The 19,835-nt window shown below is 39.3% G+C and overlaps 4 protein-coding genes across 8 annotated transcripts in view; 2 read left to right on the top strand and 2 right to left on the bottom strand.

The window, feature by feature from the left end:
• Positions 1-339: 339 nt before the first annotated feature.
• On the bottom strand, positions 340-6,296 carry SF2 (splicing factor 2). Of its 3 annotated transcripts, XR_002674497.2 has the most exons (5): positions 3,520-5,727; positions 2,413-2,573; positions 2,159-2,280; positions 1,840-1,996; positions 1,272-1,317 (listed from the first exon to the last, which is right to left on the bottom strand). XR_002674497.2 is itself a non-coding variant. In XM_022812119.2 (4 exons), the coding sequence occupies exons 1-4, from the start codon at positions 5,954-5,956 to the stop codon at positions 1,140-1,142; spliced, it is 660 nt and encodes a 219-aa protein (XP_022667854.1). In that variant the 5' UTR covers positions 5,957-6,296; the 3' UTR covers positions 340-1,139. The 3 variants fall into 3 exon arrangements, 2 of the variants coding, with proteins under 2 accessions (XP_022667854.1, XP_022667852.1); XM_022812119.2 differs by lacking the exons at positions 2,159-2,280; positions 3,520-5,727 and adding an exon at positions 5,793-6,296 and having other exon boundaries at positions 340-1,317; XM_022812117.2 differs by lacking the exon at positions 2,159-2,280 and having other exon boundaries at positions 340-1,317; positions 3,520-4,294.
• Positions 6,297-6,412: 116 nt separating this feature from the next.
• Positions 6,413-9,847, top strand: Dysb (dystrobrevin binding protein dysbindin). Of its 3 annotated transcripts, none has more exons than XM_022812115.2 (5): positions 6,413-6,606; positions 7,459-7,663; positions 7,856-8,021; positions 8,457-8,633; positions 9,063-9,847. In XM_022812115.2, exons 1-5 carry the CDS (start codon positions 6,531-6,533, stop codon positions 9,315-9,317), a joined length of 879 nt encoding a protein of 292 aa, XP_022667850.1. In that variant the 5' UTR covers positions 6,413-6,530; the 3' UTR covers positions 9,318-9,847. The 3 variants fall into 3 exon arrangements, with proteins under 3 accessions (XP_022667850.1, XP_022667851.1, XP_086848979.1); XM_022812116.2 differs by having other exon boundaries at positions 6,450-6,696; XM_086992853.1 differs by lacking the exon at positions 6,413-6,606 and adding an exon at positions 6,753-6,887.
• Positions 9,848-10,645: 798 nt separating this feature from the next.
• Positions 10,646-18,014, bottom strand: PIG-S (phosphatidylinositol glycan anchor biosynthesis class S). Its single transcript, XM_022809832.2, has 12 exons — positions 17,878-18,014; positions 17,562-17,720; positions 16,357-16,493; positions 15,476-15,931; positions 15,036-15,125; positions 14,642-14,734; positions 14,011-14,133; positions 13,500-13,581; positions 13,008-13,147; positions 12,573-12,800; positions 12,396-12,446; positions 10,646-12,125 (listed from the first exon to the last, which is right to left on the bottom strand). Exons 2-12 carry the CDS (start codon positions 17,620-17,622, stop codon positions 11,898-11,900), a joined length of 1,689 nt encoding a protein of 562 aa, XP_022665567.1. The 5' UTR covers positions 17,623-17,720; positions 17,878-18,014; the 3' UTR covers positions 10,646-11,897.
• Positions 17,892-19,835, top strand: part of Zpr1 (zinc finger protein Zpr1) — a 10,553-nt gene continuing 8,609 nt past the window's right edge. The window contains exon 1 of the mRNA XM_022809837.2: positions 17,892-18,031. The gene's annotated coding sequence lies outside the window, so the exon portion shown is untranslated. The remainder of the gene's footprint in view (positions 18,032-19,835) is intronic.

Below are 19,835 nucleotides of genomic sequence, written 5' to 3' on the forward strand. Positions count from 1 at the left end.
CTGCCGTCTTTTCCTTTTAATCTCCACAACGAACTAGTTAGCTCCTTATCTGATTGTCATCATTTCTTGCGTACTCTCAAAACCACATCGAGCACATCACTAATCCAATTGCGATCTAATTGTTCATCACTAATCATCCAATTGTCCACTGATTTAGCTGAGGTGATTTTGGATAAAGATTGATTTTGTCTGATACGTGTGAGCTATAGAGATTACGAGATCGTGTCCTGTAGGTAAACACATACACGCCCTCAACCGGTGTACGTGCTGATGTACTCCAGAGTGACTGATGTGAAGCAGGAGCCGTAGGCTATCCTCCTTAGATGATTAGTCCTGAGATATCCTCATCAATGAAATCCTTTATTTGATCCATTTGGTGCTTCTTTTATGGTTTTCCGCCTCCTCTGGTCATGAAGTGCCGAGAGTCGGGGTCAGTTCTGTCCATTATCTTTCTTGTCCTTCACACAGAATCCTTCTTAACACACACACGGACAAGAATCTCCAGTGCAACGCTTCACTATCGAGAGATCACAAAGCTGTATTGTTAAGTCTTTTCGTTTCGTTTTGTTGTTGTTGTTGTTGTTGTTGTTTGTTGTTGTTGGTTGTTGTTGTTCTTCACCGTTATCCTATGAATCAACAGCGTTATTAGGACATCCATGAGGGGGCACTTGACGAGAGCATGTACTCAGAACTCATCAAAAAACTTGTTTTACAATATCTTCTTACAAATAATACATGTTGATGTAGTACATGTAGTATTAATGTCACTGTACGACAGTAAAAAAGAACGGGGGAAAGGAAAACGCTGAAGAACAACAACAGTCAACGACAACATACTCCGCGCGAGCACAAAATCGGACGAACGATTAAACGAACGAACGAACGGAAAACTGCGAGCATGGCTATTAATATGTATATATATGTATATGTTATAATATAAGTGGTATGAGATATGTGGTGACGCTAGGGAGGGTTCGAGCGGGAAGGTTTGCTGTCTGAGCTGAGCACGTTGTATGACGATGATTGATGACGACGACTGCAGACGAGGGGGAACGCGACCACCACCGCCGCCGCCGGCGGCGCTACCGGTACCGCTACCGCGACCGGCCGCTGCCGCGTGTTCTGGAGCTGAGCGCAGTCTACGAGTGCGATCGTGACCTGGAACGACTACGTGAGTACTTCCGCGCAGGTGAGTGCGAATAGTTGACGGGCGATCGGGATCGACGAGGTGAATGGCTGCGTGATCTGGATCGCGAATCACGACCGGTATCCTCACGGACACGGACGTATGATACCTCGCCTTCATGCGAACGGAATCTGCATTTACCGGAAGGAAAGAACAAACAAAATCAGAATTCGACCGAACGTTATTTCACATCGCAAAGTTTTCGTTGGTTAATGGGGTTCTCGTGGGATTGAGCTCGAAAATGTAAACAAGATGTCCCGTATACCACATCCTCACAACCTGTGATATTTAAGCCGTTTCAGGACCAAGGTCGCCCGAATTAACTTTAACTAATTTGCTCGCAGTATTACTGCAAATTGTAATCTAATGCGGAAAGAAAAAGCAAACCAAAAAAAAATTATTCTTTGCTTTTTAGAACAATAAGCTATCGACGATGTGCAAGTCCGTCCATCGATGCTTCTAAAATACTTCCTCATAACACGCCGCAATTGGTTCGATATCACATACAAATGCATGAAGGTATTAAGTCAGAAGAAGCACAGGAAACTGCACAACCACTGGTTGAGTGTTCCGTAGTTTCCTGTACTTCTTTTCGTAAATTGATCTACAGGCGATAAATGAACAGCATACTAAGCAGAAAAATGGCTGCAAACCTGCTATCATCAAGCTTCTTCACGGCGTACTTCATATCTTCGTAACGAAGGAACTCGACTACTCCAGTGCCGTCTTTGTAGACATCTGCGTAGCAAACATCTCCCGCTTCACGCATGTGATCTTTAAGATCCTGCCACGATCCGGTTGGGGGTAGCCCTTGAGAAAAAAAACGTGTAGAAGAGAAAACGTTAGTTACGCGCACATAAAAAGCTGTAAAGCGGGAATGTATGAAACAATGTCTTCATGAGGAACAAGCGAAAATAAACGTCTTCATTTCGTATGAGTCAATTGTAAGGCAATACACCCGTAGATCCTTACTCGATGATCATCAGATGGCCCCTGTGCGTATGTTCGACATGGCAGTCCCTTAGCACAGCTCCGAGCATCGAAGGCAGTCCCTCTTTGCAGGCACAAATCATCACTGAATGAGCCACGACAAACTAACAGCTCCGAACATTAAGAATACCCCTCTTTGCAAGCACAAATCATCATTGGATGAACCACGATATACAAATTGTGTACTGTTACTTTACTGAAAGTGGCGGTATGATTTCAATTGTAGTATTGCTTACCTGACACGATGACTCTGTACTGGCTGCGGCGGGCAGGTGGTCCTCGGCCGCGTGAAGGACCTCCTCGAGGTCGCGCTGAATTCCCACGTGGAAACTCCACGCGCAGCTTGTACCCGTCATAATCGTAGCCATCACGAGCAGAAACTGCGTCCTCGGCATCTCTGCACAAATAACAACGAATATCAGCTTCGCTGATTAGATTATTTCTTCTTTCTATATTAGCTCCTTAGATTATTTTTTCTTTCTATATTGCCTCCTTCTTAGTTTTCTATTTCTTTTTCTTGGTTGTGTTTACATAACAGATGCATCCAACACCATGCAGCTTATTATGTGTATTGTCGTTACTTTCTTCCTTTTACCAATCTACTTCCAGTGGTTTAACGCCAAAACTTTCTCGCTATCCGTTGAGCGCACGGAGTACGTGTCACAGGAGGTCGTTGAGGCGTATCACATGTGGAAACGATTATTAAGACATGACGTCACAAGTTGACCGACAAATACAACATGATCAGATTCGCACAACGCAGGAACGGAAGGAAAGTTGGCCCAAGGAGCTGGTAATGTTGTCTAGCGTAATACTGCGTCGAGATCGTTTACCACAGCGACCAATAGATAAACGACCGTAGAAAATGGAGCACTACGCCCAATTTACCAAGCCGAGCAGCCGCTTAGTTTGACCTTGTGGACAATACGTTGACTCGGTCCCGCCTGACACTATGAACCGTAACTCAAGAGAAGGCAAGCACGTGAACGGCTAGATTCGTTTGTGTTCAAAAACACAATGCTAACAATATATTAGCCTGCTTAGCTTGGTTATGCCCGAGTCTGTAGCGCTCGTTTTACCGTGAATTTTTACGTTCGAGTATAACTGAATGCTGTAAGACCCCGATACTTCTGCCGTTAGGCAGTACTCATTTGCGTCTCATATCCTTGTTTCTTGGAAAAATTTATGACACGGCAAGATAAAAATTTGCCATAGTAATTATTTGCTAACGCTAAAATTTGAACCACCAAAGAGCGCTCGTTCATAGTTACCATGGCAACGCAATCAAAGAAATGCGCATAAGCTACCCAGACTACGTTGCTCCCTTCTAGCCACACACTTACCGTGCATCTTCAAACTCGACAAAGGCAAACGGTGGACCACGCCGGTTCATCAGATCGATCAACGTGATCTTGCCGTACTTGTAGAAAATGTCTTCAATGTCCTTGGTACGGATGTCCGAGGGCAGATTGCCGACGTAAATACGGCGAACATTACTGTATGATGACATGATGATCGGCGGCGTGAGTCGGCCAAGCTTTTTCCACTCTGATTTCTATTTCCACGGCAGCTTTCAATACTTTTGCTGCGCGAATAATGGCAATAACAGTACCTCCAACAGTTGTATCAAATTGCGGTTAAGAACACGAAAAAACCACACGAATATAGTACGATCACACCATACACAACAGGTACGATAACGAAGATTTCCCCTTCGTGGCGGGGAATGCTCAATAACGACACAGAACGTAGAAATCTAACGACGCCTGTCGCAGCATCCCTAATTCACGCAGACATACAGTACACAAGCACCGCAGCCGAATGTTGTCGACTGGCCTAGAAATGGCTGACTCGTTAGGACACAGGACGACTAGTGCGAATGCAAAACCTGGACCGCTAATTTTCGATCGCCTTCGCTCGCTCACAAGCCGCGAAATCTCTCTGCTATGAGGCTTAGGTAATAACTCAGCTCCACCAAATGCTATTACATGAGCACAGGTCGAGCACTTGTTGCACACGTTCACTACAACACAGTCCGATTGAATCGATGAGCAACCTACCACTTATACCAGTAACGAACTACAGCACTGGTTACGCTAGCAAAACGAAATACTCATGCCTAAGCCTTTCCAGAGGGCGCTGCGTCATGTTTTTGCCTTCAAGAGGGAAAGGGCTAGCAGAAAAACATATGGCGGGAAATTTTAAAAACATAAATTTCTTTGTCACTCGTTGCAGCAGTGTTAACGAAAATTAAGAATTGAGAAAATGAACAGTAAGGCTAAAGGATCACTATTTAGGAAGAAGTCAGGGGGGGGGACTTCCCCCCTAAACAAAACAGAAAAGCAAACCAAAAAAGCCTTATCAGTGTCAACTAACGATCAGGCTAATAACTGCTTTTTTTTTGTTTGCCTTTTTTTTTTAATGTTAATTAACTTAAAAATTCATAAGAAAAAAAAAACAATTTTTTGCAGCTCATAAGTTGGTAACACCATTTAAAGGATTGGGTTCAACTATTTATCATATCATCACTGATATATATATCAAGAGCGCAAGGGTCCCTGAAATATAGCTTTCTCCCGTTTCTTGAGGTTATAGAAACTAGTATTCGACACAAATTTCGATGTTATTCCCTGTACGCTGACATTACCACGTACAGCATTTTGTGCAAACATAATGGAAGGCCACAGTGGAAATACACTTTTACAACGGGCACTGATTACTTTTCTGGAACGGTGTACCACAGGATCATATTCTGTTGCTCTCTTCCTAAGCGCGCTGTAGGTAATTAGGACCAAGCCAACAGCACCTTGCTTGATAAGATAAAAATTAACACTGGCGACGATGACTCGACTGAAATGGAAAATGGCGTACTCCTGGTCAACTATGACTGCAAAGTAATGACCGATGGCACTTCCTACAATCTCGCCCGTATACGCTCGTTTGTCTTAGTGTGCAACCATTGTCTTCTCCTTCTCCTTAAGTTTTCCACGAGCTGCCAGGTCACTGCTGGCTGGCGCCAGCCAGTGTACACCTGTTTGTACCTAGCAACACGAACGACTGTATCATAAGCTAAATCACCTCAAGGGTTAGCCTTAAAAATACTCTTACCGGTAAAGACAACCGTCATCGAAGCCCCGGGAAGTGTCTGTTGGCTTAAAAGACAAACCTACATAACAGGTACACGCACGTGCCATGGACGCGGGGTCAAACATGGCCGGGACGGCGGACGCAGGTTTACTGCCTCATGGTGGGCGAGCCTTTGACGGCGGATTACGGGCTTGACAGTACAGGACTCATCATAGAACAAACGATAGGAAAATGTCAAGTTACCAACTCAAGCGCGAGCCTAATTACGAGAACTATAGTCATGATGTCAAATTAACGAGCAACATGACTTTGAACGATTAGTGCCTCTCGCAAATGCTAAAGTCCCTTGTTGACTGAAGCATGTATGTGAGTTCAGAAGGAGACATCCATAAAACAATGTATAATGTTCAGCATTTTTAACGGGAGGCAGTATCTACAACCTTTCCTTACAATAAGCAAACGACAAGACTCAAAGATGTTTCTTATTCAGATATACAAAAATGTGTCATATAAAAGCAATTAAACTCACCGGGCATCCTCGAACTCAACAAACGCGAAAGGTGGTCCGCGCCGGTTTTTCAGATCAATGAACGTAATTTTACCATACTTGTAGAACAAATCTTCGATGTCCTTTGTACGAATATCAGGAGGTAAGTTGCCAACGTAAATTCGACTATCGTTCTTGTATGACATCTTCCGATCTCGAGTGGGGGCCCGTCTACTCAGTGCTACCTCTTATTGTTACACGACTACGAGAAGACAGCGTTACCGAATCGGCACTCTGTATAGTGGCGATTTGCTATTTCTAGCTACTCGATTGCAGCAGTGCGTCAGTTCCACGACAAATATATATAGGTATGTACGACAATCATTAATTAATTTCTAGATAAGCCGCGAAATGCCACTTCTGTCGACGACGCCGCCGTTGCTTAGCTGTTTTGCAAACTAAAACGCTTCCGACACTCCACACACACAAACAGTTACACGCGCAGTTGCTTAGCTACGGCAGTGCGGCGATAGCAGCACACACGGGTTCCTATAGTCAAGCCAAACAAACTTAAGCCTAAATAGAGGGCGCTATTGGCATCGTTTGCGTGTAAGAGGAGAGAGAATGCAAAAGAGCGATAATTCTATGCTCAAAAGGCGGGTATTTTTGAAACGTTCGAACTGGCAAGCACAATATCCATATTGTCCATGTCGGTGTCAGTGTTTCTGTGTCCATCTCAATACGGCTAAATGGAGCTCGTATTGCTACTGTTAATGTTAGATGGCAAGAGCTGATCTGCTGATGTTGATGGACAGTCCGTTAGACTTTCCAGCAGCAATCCCGTCAAATGGATCAGGTGACGATTGATCTGTCTTGCTAGCTACTGGTAACAGGCGGACGGAAATTTCTATTACAGTGGGATTTTATAGGATTGTGTTGATCACAGGCAAGTGCCCTAAAAACTCGGTAAATTTATGAGAGTAAATTGGATTAAAGCTGTTTCGGGTGAAATTTGGGGTGAAAGTATATAGCAAACGTAGATGTTGATGAAATTATAAAATAATCCTAATAATACATCCGATATGAAAAGTTCATATTTTGAAATGAACTTTGACAGTAATCGCTGTGGAAGAACAGGTAATAAATGTGATATACAGAAGACGTTTATGAAGTGTTTAATATGACTAGAGTATAATAATTACCGCAAGCATTATTAAAATTAATTCAAGTGCCCGTCTAATAGACACTCTTTGCATGGTTATTGACCGAATATGTTTTTAAATACGGAAAGAATACGCTTCGTAGATCAACTGTTTCAAAAGGATGGTTCCGCTTTTTTCAAAATGAGAAGAAGCGTCTAAAGGTACCCACGGAAGAGACAATTCGTAATTTGCCGGTTCCCGACTTTTTGCTACATTTGACATTTTCTGTAGTCGGCAAGGCATAATATAATGTCTGGGGATTTTTGATAGGTTAAAAAACGTACCGTGCATCTAAATACCTTCTTATTATACTTGATAAGTTGTGTATAAATTAGTTTAGCGGCTACGGAGCTACCCTTAGGCTTAGGAATCATATTTTTTATACTATAGGAAAATGGTAGATCCCGATTAATTAAATGATCATAAATAAATCAACAACTGTAAAATATACGAGGAATAATATTGATTTTTCTTCTGGCTTGTTGTTGGATTTGTTCGTGGGTTAGAGTGCAGCGTAACCATGCTACCCCGTAGTATACAATTGCCCGCCGTACTACAGGATGCTTTAGCCCTCGGGGCGTCCACCCTAAGTGGTTCATCTTCAGCTACAGCAGTGCAGACATGCGGTACGCCCCTTACACCTCAACAGCAGAACGCTGGTATGGAGCTCATGTTAAGAAATTCTGATCGTATCGACGATCTCTGGTACAGGTAGGCTTTCCAAGGCGATACAGAACTTTGCACCGCAGGGACAAAATATATGGGAGAGTAAATTTGTTTTTATAAAAGCCATCTCGTTCTGTAACGAAGGTGACTCATATTTCCTCTTAGACAATTAAGGCAAATTTCATTTTGAGAAGACAGAGTTGAGAAATTAATCAAAATTATACATTTGTCTTTCAGGACTGAATTAAATATAAACAAAATAAAAGGGTGCGATTTACACATCGCCGAGTTGTACGCGAATCTAGAAATCAAACTGGCCTTAGTAATGAAGCTGAATATGACGCTCACCGCTATCGCGGACATTAAGACACAGGCCGCCAAATCGAAAGAGCTCCTCGCAAAGGTCGGCGATATGTTTATTTAATATTGTTAATTTTTATTTCAGTGCGGGAAGATACTTTTCCCTGTTTTTTATAAGCAGCGCACCGTTTATGTCACCTTATACAGCGTACAGTTACCTTGCCCAAACGAGCTCGCCGTAGTTTACATTGCTCAACAATACCCTTTTCGTTCACCAATGACTATATAATTTCCTGCTATTGTTTATGACAAAATAGCTATAAAATGCGAACGTTTAAGTAACAACTCACAATGCGATGGCAACAACTTAGGTAATAATCGGCAATAATAGCCAATGATTACGTAATCTTTACATCTGCATTAAGATCAAACGATAGCTTCTTTATTCAACACTCGGGCTTTTAGGACTAGTATTGTCACTATTAAAATAGCAGTGTTTTGTCGCTATGCACATTGGCATATTATGTATAATATTCAGGTGGAACAGCAACTTGGGGATTGCGCCGCAGCCATGTTAATCATGGATGATACCAGAGAAATGGTCGAAATTAAGCGTCGAGAAGCGGCTGAAAGGGAAGCTCGTAACAAACAGCTTCAGGAAGAACGCCGGCGAACATTCGAGGAAGAGTTTAAAAAAGATCTTCTAAGGTTCAAGGTAAGTAGCGCAACAGCACAATTAACAAGTTCTTTCTTCTCAAAGCCCTGATTTTATCACACAGAAGCCGAACCAATGACCCTTGGCTTTTTGTTGGCGCAATGTCTAATTTGCTACAAATGCCTATAGTACACGAGATAACAAACAGCATAAAACATTCAGCTGAAGCTAAATGACACTGCTATAAGAAAATAAAAAAAAAAAAAACATTCTGCATTTATATTAATCCAAAGTTGACTTCGATGTCTTTTTAGATTAGCTCGAAAGACCCACTAGGTCAAAGCCAGCGGATGTAATTTATTTGCCGGTTCGGTGTCATCATTCCCTCTGCCTCAATCTTAATTCTAATTAATTTCCAATAATGTGGTCGAATCATCATTGGTTCTACTGTACTCATTGGCTTGACTTGCTGTTCCCTCTGTCGTGCAGGAAACAGGCGAAGTTGAAGCGCCCCTTTGCCAGATTGCATCTCCTTGTGATTTGTCGGAAATCAATCTCGAACAAGATGAAGACGATCAACAGGCTTTAAGTCGTTTTCTTGAGAGCAGTGGTGAGCATGATCCTGAAGACAAGGATAGCGATTTTAGAAGAAGCAAGTCGCTTAGCAAAATGAGTGTGTTGTTAGAACCGAGCCTAAATCCGTCTCAAGATCTTAGCAGAGTAGATAATGAAGACGACCTGTGAGAATCTGCTTCAGAGATATCTTAGCTTCTAGTAATTGGGTTTGTTATAGAATGAGAACTTCGGTACGATAAGTAATGTAAATGGATTTGGAACCGTGCAATAAGATGGCTGTGTCGGCTACTGCCATTAAGTAGGAGAAGCGTGCAAATTTATCTTGGGCTTTATGTTGATTTACAAAACTCCACAATAAAAGTACGATCGATAGAACAGCGGCTCAATATAGAGCATTGGCGCTAACAAGGAACATGCACAAGAAAGTCCTAATTTCTCTAGAAACATATATAATTCAACAATAAGGTTCATAAAGGAGTATGTGCTTTGCTAGTGTCTAAATAGGTAAGGATGGATAATTCATTAGAATTAGGTGTCGGTATTTTAACTGAGTATCCTAAGGTAAATCGTCTGAAGCAATGCTTGACGGAAATACCTGACGTAAACACCGAAATATTTAGACGATCGTAATAATCTATGCGATATGAAAGACGAAGTGTACAGATCGACATAGAACGAAATAAACGACTTTTCCATTAGGACGTTGCATTTTCATTGCTAGTTGTTGAAAATAGTTGTAGAAATTTCATTACGAAAAAAAATTCTAAGGAAGTTCTAATAACTAGTACGCAGTTACCAGCGATCGTCCTAAGCCCCCCATGGATGTCGAATTTAATATTGAGTTGATTCTTTTCATTATAATAGAGAATTAGGTTGGTTTTTCGAGGGAAAAAACGACGTTACGCGTGCGCATACCATCGGTTTTAATTAGCCAAGCCTATGTTGTTTCACCATAACTCATACGTTTATTACTAGGTGAAGGCTGCATGTTACACGTTCGAAGATATCATATAAAATAATAAAGGCTTGTATTATCTACATTACGTAGAACATTATGCATTATTATAACATGCATTATATTAGAACAATCACATGATGATTAAGTGTACCAACAGCTTAGGTGTATCATTTAATAAATACATTGTAATACACTTTCAAAAGGCAGTAAATAAACCAAGATTTTCTACGTAGCAGCATGCAGTTAAATCCGTGTTCTTGTCTATCAAAGCGAACCATAAATATTTAAGGGAACACAAGAATGCTAAGCTAGCTAGGTCACCCAAATAGTCGGCCGTTACCGACATTCGGCAATCGGTTTTATATTGTTTGCAAACAGTGGCAATATATTAAATTCTAGATTCGCTAGTTTCGTTGAAATGCAGTTCTAGGGCCCTATAAAAAATATCACGTATAGCGCAGAAGGTTGCATTTTTCAAATACTTGTAGACTTAGCAGTGGTAATTGCAATACACATAAATAAAAAATGAAATAAAATATAGCATTGTAATATACAAACTTTATTCACAGTACCATAGTTAGAGTTATATACAGAATGTAAAATTTGTTTTGTATATATAATGTACAGTGTTGTTTCCAAAAACCTACTACTAATGAACCGATGCGATCTGAAAGCATCGGCTTTAACAGTTATGCTTTAATGCCGATTTGTGTTCTAAAATCAGACATGAAATTCGTTCTCTCTCTCACATATGAGATATCCTGACAACTTATCCTACATCACATTCTCTCCCTAAAATCCCAATAAAATACTTAGTGGCCCTAACGCGGACCTGTGTAATTAGACTACAGTTTATGTATACGCGATCGTTGATTGAAATATATCATGCAGCAACTCATTCAAGCAATTCATGAATGAACCACACCACTAAATTATTCCAGAAATTTCTGACTGAAGTAGATGACGAGACAAAGCTCCTCGATCAAAAATTAGACGGAATGATGCATACAGACCAATATACTACAAAAGCTGTAATATTGAATTTGCTTCCTTTTAAAATGTCATCCTTAATAACTACCTTAGGTAACTAAGTAATTAGATGACGGTTAAGCTACACTTTTGGTTAAAGAATTATTTTTACCTCTCCAGAAAACATATTGACATTCGAAAGAGTGCACTCAAATTAAATTGAATATCGTCTTTTTTGCCGGCTTTTATACACGTTTATATCTTACAGCTAATAAACACTTTTATGTATAAATTATAATGATAATGATTTATTTTCATCATGCTAGAGGAACTTGTCTTCGTCTTTTACAAATGTTCGCTGGCAATGACTTAGTGTTACTCAAAATACAAGGTATGTCTATGCTTGTACACATCGTTTCTGATAGCAGATTACCTCATATGGTTATAATAATTATTAAGAAAATTAATTATAATGATGCAAGCTAGCTATTTTGAAATTTCCATTCATACGTTAAAAAAAATTAAATCTTAAATAAATCTGCTTGTATTGGTAGTTTGAACGGCTAACTTAGAAGTCCTCAGAATAGCAACAAGTGAAAAAAAGTGCTAAGCAAGCAAAAATATCGGGAGGAACGACTAATTTGTTTTAAATTCTTCGATTTTCTTACTGCCGTCCGCTGCCATAAATATATATGCATTAATGAACATACGCTTTACGGCCTTAAATTTTTCAGGTCAGATCATTGGTTGAGGCTTCGGTCGGGTTTGCCGACGTATATCTGTTACTATTGTGCAAAGATCAGCTAAACTCAGGTGATTTCTCACTCGGTTTTAAGCTTACGCGTAGCACAAAGCGTTCTTAGATATTTGGCAATGCCAAACAGTGAAAGTAGCACCGGCAGCATTGTGGGTACAAAAAGAGGAACGTAGATCGCATATTTCTGATCATCGGGGAAGTAAAGCAGACCTAACAGTGATGGGTCGTAGAATGCCCGTTCCGCTGTTGCAAACGCTGTCTCGGCAGATGCCAGTGCCGAACCCAAATGACCCTTCAGTAAAAACGACATCGACATGAAAGAAAGTTAACTATACTGTTCCTGTGATGATCAAGTGGCGATATGTTTACTTTCTACATTTAGGAACATCTGATGCGATAAAGGTTCGCGACCATTCTTACACATGCCGAACACTGCTTTATGGATAAACGATGGTTTACTATAAGAACTATGATTGGGGTGATGAATTTACGGGAACCTGATAATCATTAATGTAGCGATAGGACTTTTAGTAGCCATATTAGCGTGTCGCTTCTCTCTTACCTGTGCGAGGGAGCGAAGAGCCTGCTTTCCGGAAGTTACTGAGGTTTCCGTCTGCAAGGATTGTGTTCATATACAAGTTAAAGAATAGAAGTTGATTTAAAATTTATTTTCACGTCTTTATTCTATGACAGTTTTTGTATTCTTGAATCTTAAAGGGTCGACACTCTTGACACTAACCAATTGTCCGACGTTATCATTAATGACCATATTTTCGATCGTAGTGAGCAACTGCGCCAGACTGTGTAATGTTCGCGAAGTAGCGACCAAATAATCGTGAGCTCTGCGCCGCATCAAAAGATCCAGCTCCCAGTCAGCGACCACAGGTCCGTCCCGACGGAAATGCGAATCAAACTCCGAATTTCGAGCGGGAATTCCTAGTAGAGGACGCAGCTGGCTCAAGAATACCTTGCCGACGGGTGAATATCACTTATTAAATTTCTATATGTTACTTTTGCTTGAAAAATTGGAAAAATTTCCATTCCGATTTGATCTGTGTACCTTATAAAAACTCAATTTAATTAACATATATATATGCATATAGTATATATATATATATATATATACTACATTCTCATTGATAATTTATCATGAATATTTAAGATTAAAAAATACCTGGAAAATAATTCTATTATCGAGAACCACGTTGACTGCATCTGTATTTTGTTCAGGCTCTGTTAGATTATAGTCGATATTGTAGAACAAGACACCACCCCAGCGAGGCGAAATGAAGGCATTACTCTCCAAGGGCTTGCCTACGAGAAACCAAAAGAATAATTTGTAAGACGTGCCAAACGGAAGGAGTATGACCTATACTTATTTATATTTATATCGAACAATGTTCTGAAAAGAAACTTCGAGTATTTCAAAATGAAACGAAGAAGCTTAAATTTCGTCATGTAGAATGTGGGACCTAAAAAAAAGACCCAAGTACCTAAATGAATAAACCACATCTTACGTACTCTAAGTGTAATTGTAAAATTCACGTATTTAATAGATATTGAATAGGCGACAAAAATACTGTATTTAGCCTATAGACCCAATTAAATAGACACTCCAGTCTTGGTTTGTTCTGGATTCAGTTTATCTCTAAATTTTAGAACTAACCCCGTTCATCGTAAATATGCAGTGGCGAAATTGATGGAGGAACAATATACACGAAGAAGTTCAACGATGGGTTGAGAGATACCTGAAAAGTAAATGTAAATAGATCCTCATTTGGTGCACGTACTGTCTTCAGGCGCAAAAACATGTTCTATTCTTGTCACTTTTGTTTTAATACAAAGACAATTCTACTTAAAATCTTAGCTTCAACACGATTCGCTCGCTTAGCGAATAGGCAAGTGGGCTACATGGACTGCTCAATTGCTAGCACTGAGCAGACTTTTGAAAATATTACATTTACAAACCTACCTGCATGAACTGCTTGGAACATCCAAAGCTTCATGCGATCGTTAATTCCTCATTAACAGTGGAATATGAAAAAATTGTGGTATCAATGGGATTTGATTTGAATAATAAAGCGTCGTTGTCTTATTTGTTATAAGGTATGCAGTCAGTGAGGGCATGTTTTTGTATGGCAGCCCATTACTTCAGTTGCAGGAAGTACACCATTTACCTGTCCTGGTAGAACCTTCTCGAGCTGATTGATTAACAGCGACAGGGCATTATGCGATATTTGGAATCCACCTAAATCAGCATCCTTCTGCACGGCCAAACTGACCCCGTAGCCAAACTTGAACTGTGAGAAAAACCAAAATTTCACGGCATTTATTGAAGTATGTTCGTGACCCGCAGTGTCCTCAAGTGATCTGGAATCTGATTGACCGGCAGTTATTTCTTTACATGAAGAGATATTTAGAATTATGTCTTCCACATTACCTCAAAAACTGTCAGTAGGTGTATTAAATTGCCTTGCGAATTCTCAAAAATATTCAAGAGGAGGCAGGCTAGTCATATGAGTAGCACTTGTAGTCAACATTTTTGCTTTTTTCCACTTTGGTAAATCCTTTGTCATCATCTGCCAGCGGTGAGATTTGAACCAGCAATGACCGGCATGCTTGTTGCTTATGGCTACTATGGTAGAGCAGTCAAAAACTTGCGGATTAGCCTAGCAGACGACGCTGCGCCTGTCTACAGATGGTTTAACTTCGAGCAGCTAATCTAGAATTTGTTTCATTCTAATTTCTCGTTGTTGGTTCACTTCGGACACTATATGCAGCAAAATGGCGTGAACATGTTCTTCTCACCTGACTTTTTACTTGAAGCTGGACAACATGCTGTAGCTTTGACACGACAGGCTTCATATATGCTTCATATCCACCTGCACTATTCCACATCACCTGAATTGAAATTTTCATTTGAATTTGTCGTGTACCGGTCGTATATTGAAGCAGCAATCCTCCCATAAGAATGAAAATATATATGCGATTAGCGGCCTTCTAGCAAATCTTGACTTGTCAAACTAAAGAAAAAGACCATGGTATTAAACACGAACATTCAAATGCATAGCTGTGGATGAGATAACAAGTGCTACAAACGTAGACTTTATAAATAAAAAGTTGAAACAATGTTGTTAAGTTAGTGTATCTTTTAAAAGCAAGCTGCAAGGCAAGCTTTAATGAGAAAACAGCACAAACTTACGTTCGCGTGTTGAGGCTCTGGCACGATGCACGAGAGGACCACATCGACGATCGGCGAAGCGTGCAATGAACGCTGTTGCTCTTTTGTTGGCTGTTTGAGAGCAAAAAGACACAGACAAAGACAACATTTCTTACTTTGAGCGGCTTGAATTTGGAAGGCGCTAGAATGATGCATTTTAAAAATTAAACAAATATGTGATTTGACTTTGTCTAGATATTCCAATTAACTATTTGTGACGTTTCGAGCATAACTCATAAATAGTTTTATTCATACCACCATACCATATTCAATCACTAAGCAAAACCACAGCGCGAATTCCGTTTCAGTTACTATTCTGTACTAATAAACATATTATAGTTCAAAAAATCCACAAAAGCAACTTATAATTAATCTACTACGTACAGCAATTTACTTGAATCGAAATTTCCCAAGGCACTCACTCGTTTTCTTTCAACATCCGAGAGGGGCGCAAAGACAGTTCGTAGAACATCTTCTCTAACTACGTTATACACAAGCGCAGTCACTAGATGGCGGGCGACCAATTTCAGGTCAGTTTCGTCTGAAGCGATATACACGGTCCGATAAGCGCCAATAATCCGGCGTGGGTGACCAGGAAATTGACGTGAGAGCACAACGACGAGATCGGCTGTTAAATGTGCTGTAGCCGTTCGGAAGGTCTCATCAAGTGCCGACAGACTCTTTGAATTCGTAATCATGTCCTGCATGACCTTCGAGGCCCGCTGCGCCGACCACGCATAATCGAACGATAGAAATTCGCTTTCGATTTTCAGATTAGCCTGACGAATGTTGTTGGCCTCGACGAGCGCAGCCGAAAGCGCTTCTAGATCCAACTTGTCGTCGTCAACGTACAATGTTACATGAATCAGTTGAGATACCTGGTAAGCACAAAAACCCATTGTTTTATAGAGGCGGTTTCGGTATGGCTCTTGTCGAGAGTCGATGCGGTTTGCCTGCAGTATTGTCACAAGATTATTATCCACACAAACTACCTTCATTATAGTAGTATAAATCACAGTTTTTTTTGGCGTTTACGATAGACATACATATTAATTGTTTTATCAGTTACAGGAGAGTATAAAAATGTTCTGAGAGTTTGAAATATTCACTTGAGAGTTTGTTCTGAAGTTTTTCCTAGTATTTGTTTGTTCTCTATCTCTTTACGTAGAATGCAAATTCTCGAACGATCATTTGGTATATTTAATACTGAAAAAGAACTATTGATGGATTTCTTTCGTCTATTGCTAGCAAATGTCACGAAATATACGTTTGCTGTAAAGATGCTGGCGTTGACAATACTAACATTACTCGAGTGTAGAGCTTCAATTTGCTCGAAAGGTATTGGAGCGCGATACACTTCTGTGGTCTTCCACCAAAGCGGCAATCCGACAACGACAAAGAACAGAGCATACGATGCAGTGGCTACAGCTGTAAACGCATCTGTAATATATGAAAAAAAAAGGCATCCATATGTTCCTTTGTAACGTACCTTCAATATATTGCTTTTACAAAAAAGGTGCCGATATTTAGTTTGGGTGCACTATTATGAACCACCTGTGCTGCTTGTAACATACAAAAACGATCGTGCGAGTTGTTAGTTTCTATAAAATAATGCGCAAAAGAAAGTGAGGATTGTTTTCAATGTTTTTAGTGAAATAACGAACAATTTCTCAGCTCATGCTCTACTTACTTTATAAATACCATTTATATAACAAAAACCGATAGAGGCATTATGAAAGTAATTTTGAAATGAAAATTAATTGGTATATGAATGTTAGCTAAATTTAATCTAACAGAAAAATTTAATTTTATCAATTAATTTAAGAGACTAATACTTTAGAGTGAGTTAGTAGTTCGAATTAGTGACTGGAAGACTATAAAGGTCACCTGTTATATTAGATTATTCAACGAATAAACATAGCCCAGATATTAAATATTTTCCTTCGGTCTTAATTACTGGTTTATAATTACATATTCAATAATTGGAAACATTCATTCTTTCCTTCTTTTTCTTTGAAAAAGATTAACTTAAAAAAAGATTAAAGAAAAACTTAATATATCATTATTATCATTATTTTTATTATTTTAAACCTATCTATTATGGGCCTTTGTAATGACGACAATGAAGAAAGGTTAGCAAATCGAATTTTGAAAAGAAATCATTATCGTCTTCTCTAAAATCAAGAATACACACAATACAACAATCACGTTCTGCCTAGTTTACGGAGTTCGAAGGCCTACAACGTACTAAAAATGCTTAGGAATGAATATATTTCCATTCTGCAGAATCACTTCTTATAGAACTAGCATAAAACTGCGTTTTATTTAAACAATACAAACTTGATATTGTGGGAACCACTTTATTGTTACTGTAATCTGTTTCCTTCATAGGAGCACCAAAAGGCTAAGACAGCTGACGTAGAGCTCACCGGCAAGCCTACCTCATCCATGCCATCACATGCCAAAGCGTCCATTTCAAAATGGGGTACAGAAGTGTTTTGCGCTTACCATTTTGTCCATATTTCGATTTCGGACATGCACAATCGGTTTGTTCACTGGAGGTCGCCATGTTGCTAAACCTGAGCGATCAACTGGGCCAGGTCGGCCGTTAGTGGCAGCGTCGAGTACTGATATGGATTCATCATTTAGCGCCTCTCGAAAGGATTTCTGTGGGTTTGTGACTGTGTATCAATCTTTGCTATTATTGTAGTTTGAATTATATAAAAGCTATGCCGATAGATCTCACTATAACAGTCAAGTCTCATTGTTATAAATGTATGGTTAGCTGGATTAAACTTCGATACCTTTCTTATTTCTATCTTACCTTACTTTCCTGTAGTCTGCGCGATGAACATTTGAGAGGAACATTAAACAAATAATAGGTGACTGAAAAGTATTGACGGCCTTTCTTGTTCGACAAGTTCAAAATCAGCGCGGTGGGTGACGTGTTTCATAAATAGGAACATGCGGTAATGTAGGTTCGTAATATTACGTAAGATTGAGTTGTGTCAGCGTTGGTGTCATTTGAGAGCTGGGATTTAACAGTGTTAAGCTTGTTGAAATTGTTGAACTGTTCTTTTCTTGCAGATTCATGATAGGGCTTAAGTATACGTGAAGCTTCCGTAAAAACTCGCTTTATTTTATAAATTTATCGCAGCAAAAAGCATAAATACCGCCCAGGCTATGAAACATGTGTGCTGTTTATGATCAAAATGCGCTACTGAGAGAAAGAGACAATAATTCCGCCTAGAGAATTTGAACATAAAAGATGCTACTTGTAGTGGTCGACCGCTTACAAAAAAAAATTGATGCAAATATTGCAAAGATTAAGCAAAATCGACATGAAAATAGCCATAGCATCGCTAGAGAACTAGGCCATCACTAGTAAACAATTTTAAAATATCTGAAGGCTGTTTGCAAAAGAAAAGCTCACCGTTTGAGTGCACATGAATTGACAAAAAAAATACGTTGTCATATTTCCGTTTACAAAGCTTTATAGTAACGGAACGAAATCGAAGGGGTTGATCGCAGGTAATGAAAAGTTGCGACAATAATAGGCGAAAAATATCATGGTCAAAGCAACGAAGGCTTTAAAATCTGTGGCAAAGCTAAAAGGAGGCGATGTCATTTGTTTGGCGGGATGGGAAAGGAATCGTAACTTATGAGCTTCTATCGCTTGGCAAAACGAATAATTCGGCCTCTACTATCAACAATCAACAAACCATTAATTTTTTTTTCTTTTTTTTTTTACCATAATAATGCCAAATCATAAATCATTTACCTACCCAGCAAAAATTGGGAGAACATAGACAGAAAATTGTAATGCATCCGCCGTATAGCCCGGATCTTGTGCGATCAGACTATTATCTGTTTCAGCCTTTGTAGAACTCGTTTAGCGGTGTTAATTTCAACTGGGAGATACAGAAATCATTTGTTACAATTTTGCCAAAAATGGCAGAAGCTCATCAATGGTGCATGTTTAATAATGTTGTTTTAAAGTATAAAAGAATTTTTCAATGTCAGCTTATTTTTAAATATAAAATTTTTAAAACAAAAAAGCTTATTTATTTAAACCGTTCATACTTTTCAGCCGTTTAATTATTAACTTGTGCGATATCAATTGTTAGTATTACAACTTTTTTACGATAGTATTATTGTTGTTAATGATGAAAAAAGTAAGTTGACTTGTGTCATTATTTTTAGCGGTTCGATTTTAGAGTATACGGTCATATGAATTCACATGGTGCCTTGCTGAGTGGCTCGCATTGCTGTGGGTCGACCATTTCACTTGTCTTAAGGTACTGCACTTGCCAATGTAGCGTACATAATTACTCAAATAAATCGTAGATTTGTTTTTACAGTCGTGGAATTGTAAGGAATAATTACATGTTGTTCAAGACAATCTATGATACAGAGCTTCAATATCATTGTGCCAATAAACAGCCAATTTTGATAATAGAAAAAGAAGAATCTGCTGAATGAAGATAGGTATTTTGCTAAATTCTAAGAATTTGCTAGTACATTTATTTCATTATGCATCAACAAGGTTCAAAAATTAGCCATTTGGACAACTATTACTGCTTATATCTGCTACGTAAAGAAAACACTATATTCCTTTCATCTTTCGTCTTACTTTAAAATGAAGCAAGCGCTTTATTTTGTAAACGCTTTTGACTGCTCACCATAATCGTGCCTTTGAATTTTTCGGGTGCCCGATTTGGATAAACCTTTGACATGATGTCAAACTTATCATAAATACTCTGTCGCGCATATATATATATA

Source organism: Varroa destructor, unplaced genomic scaffold (genome assembly GCF_002443255.2).
Source record: "Varroa destructor unplaced genomic scaffold, Vdes_3.0 BEIS01000006.1, whole genome shotgun sequence".
Lineage (NCBI taxonomy): Eukaryota > Metazoa > Arthropoda > Arachnida > Mesostigmata > Varroidae > Varroa > Varroa destructor.

Coding starts and splice junctions, on each gene's coding strand:
- SF2 (XM_022812117.2), bottom strand. CDS start 3,686: ATGTCATCATACAGTAATGTTCGCCGTATTTACGTCGGCAATCTGCCC. Junction 1,997..2,412: donor GTACAGAGTCATCGTGTCAG/GTAAGCAATACT, acceptor TTTTTTCTCAAG/GGCTACCCCCAACCGGATCG. Junction 1,318..1,839: donor AAGAAGCTTGATGATAGCAG/GTTTGCAGCCAT, acceptor CGGTAAATGCAG/ATTCCGTTCGCATGAAGGCG.
- Dysb (XM_022812115.2), top strand. CDS start 6,531: ATGGCAAGAGCTGATCTGCTGATGTTGATGGACAGTCCGTTAGACTTT. Junction 8,022..8,456: donor CGAAAGAGCTCCTCGCAAAG/GTCGGCGATATG, acceptor TATAATATTCAG/GTGGAACAGCAACTTGGGGA. Junction 8,634..9,062: donor AAGATCTTCTAAGGTTCAAG/GTAAGTAGCGCA, acceptor TCTGTCGTGCAG/GAAACAGGCGAAGTTGAAGC.
- PIG-S (XM_022809832.2), bottom strand. CDS start 17,622: ATGGCGACCTCCAGTGAACAAACCGATTGTGCATGTCCGAAATCGAAA. Junction 14,735..15,035: donor CAGAGCCTCAACACGCGAAC/GTAAGTTTGTGC, acceptor ATTTCAATTCAG/GTGATGTGGAATAGTGCAGG. Junction 14,134..14,641: donor AGCTTCAAGTAAAAAGTCAG/GTGAGAAGAACA, acceptor TTTTTCTCACAG/TTCAAGTTTGGCTACGGGGT.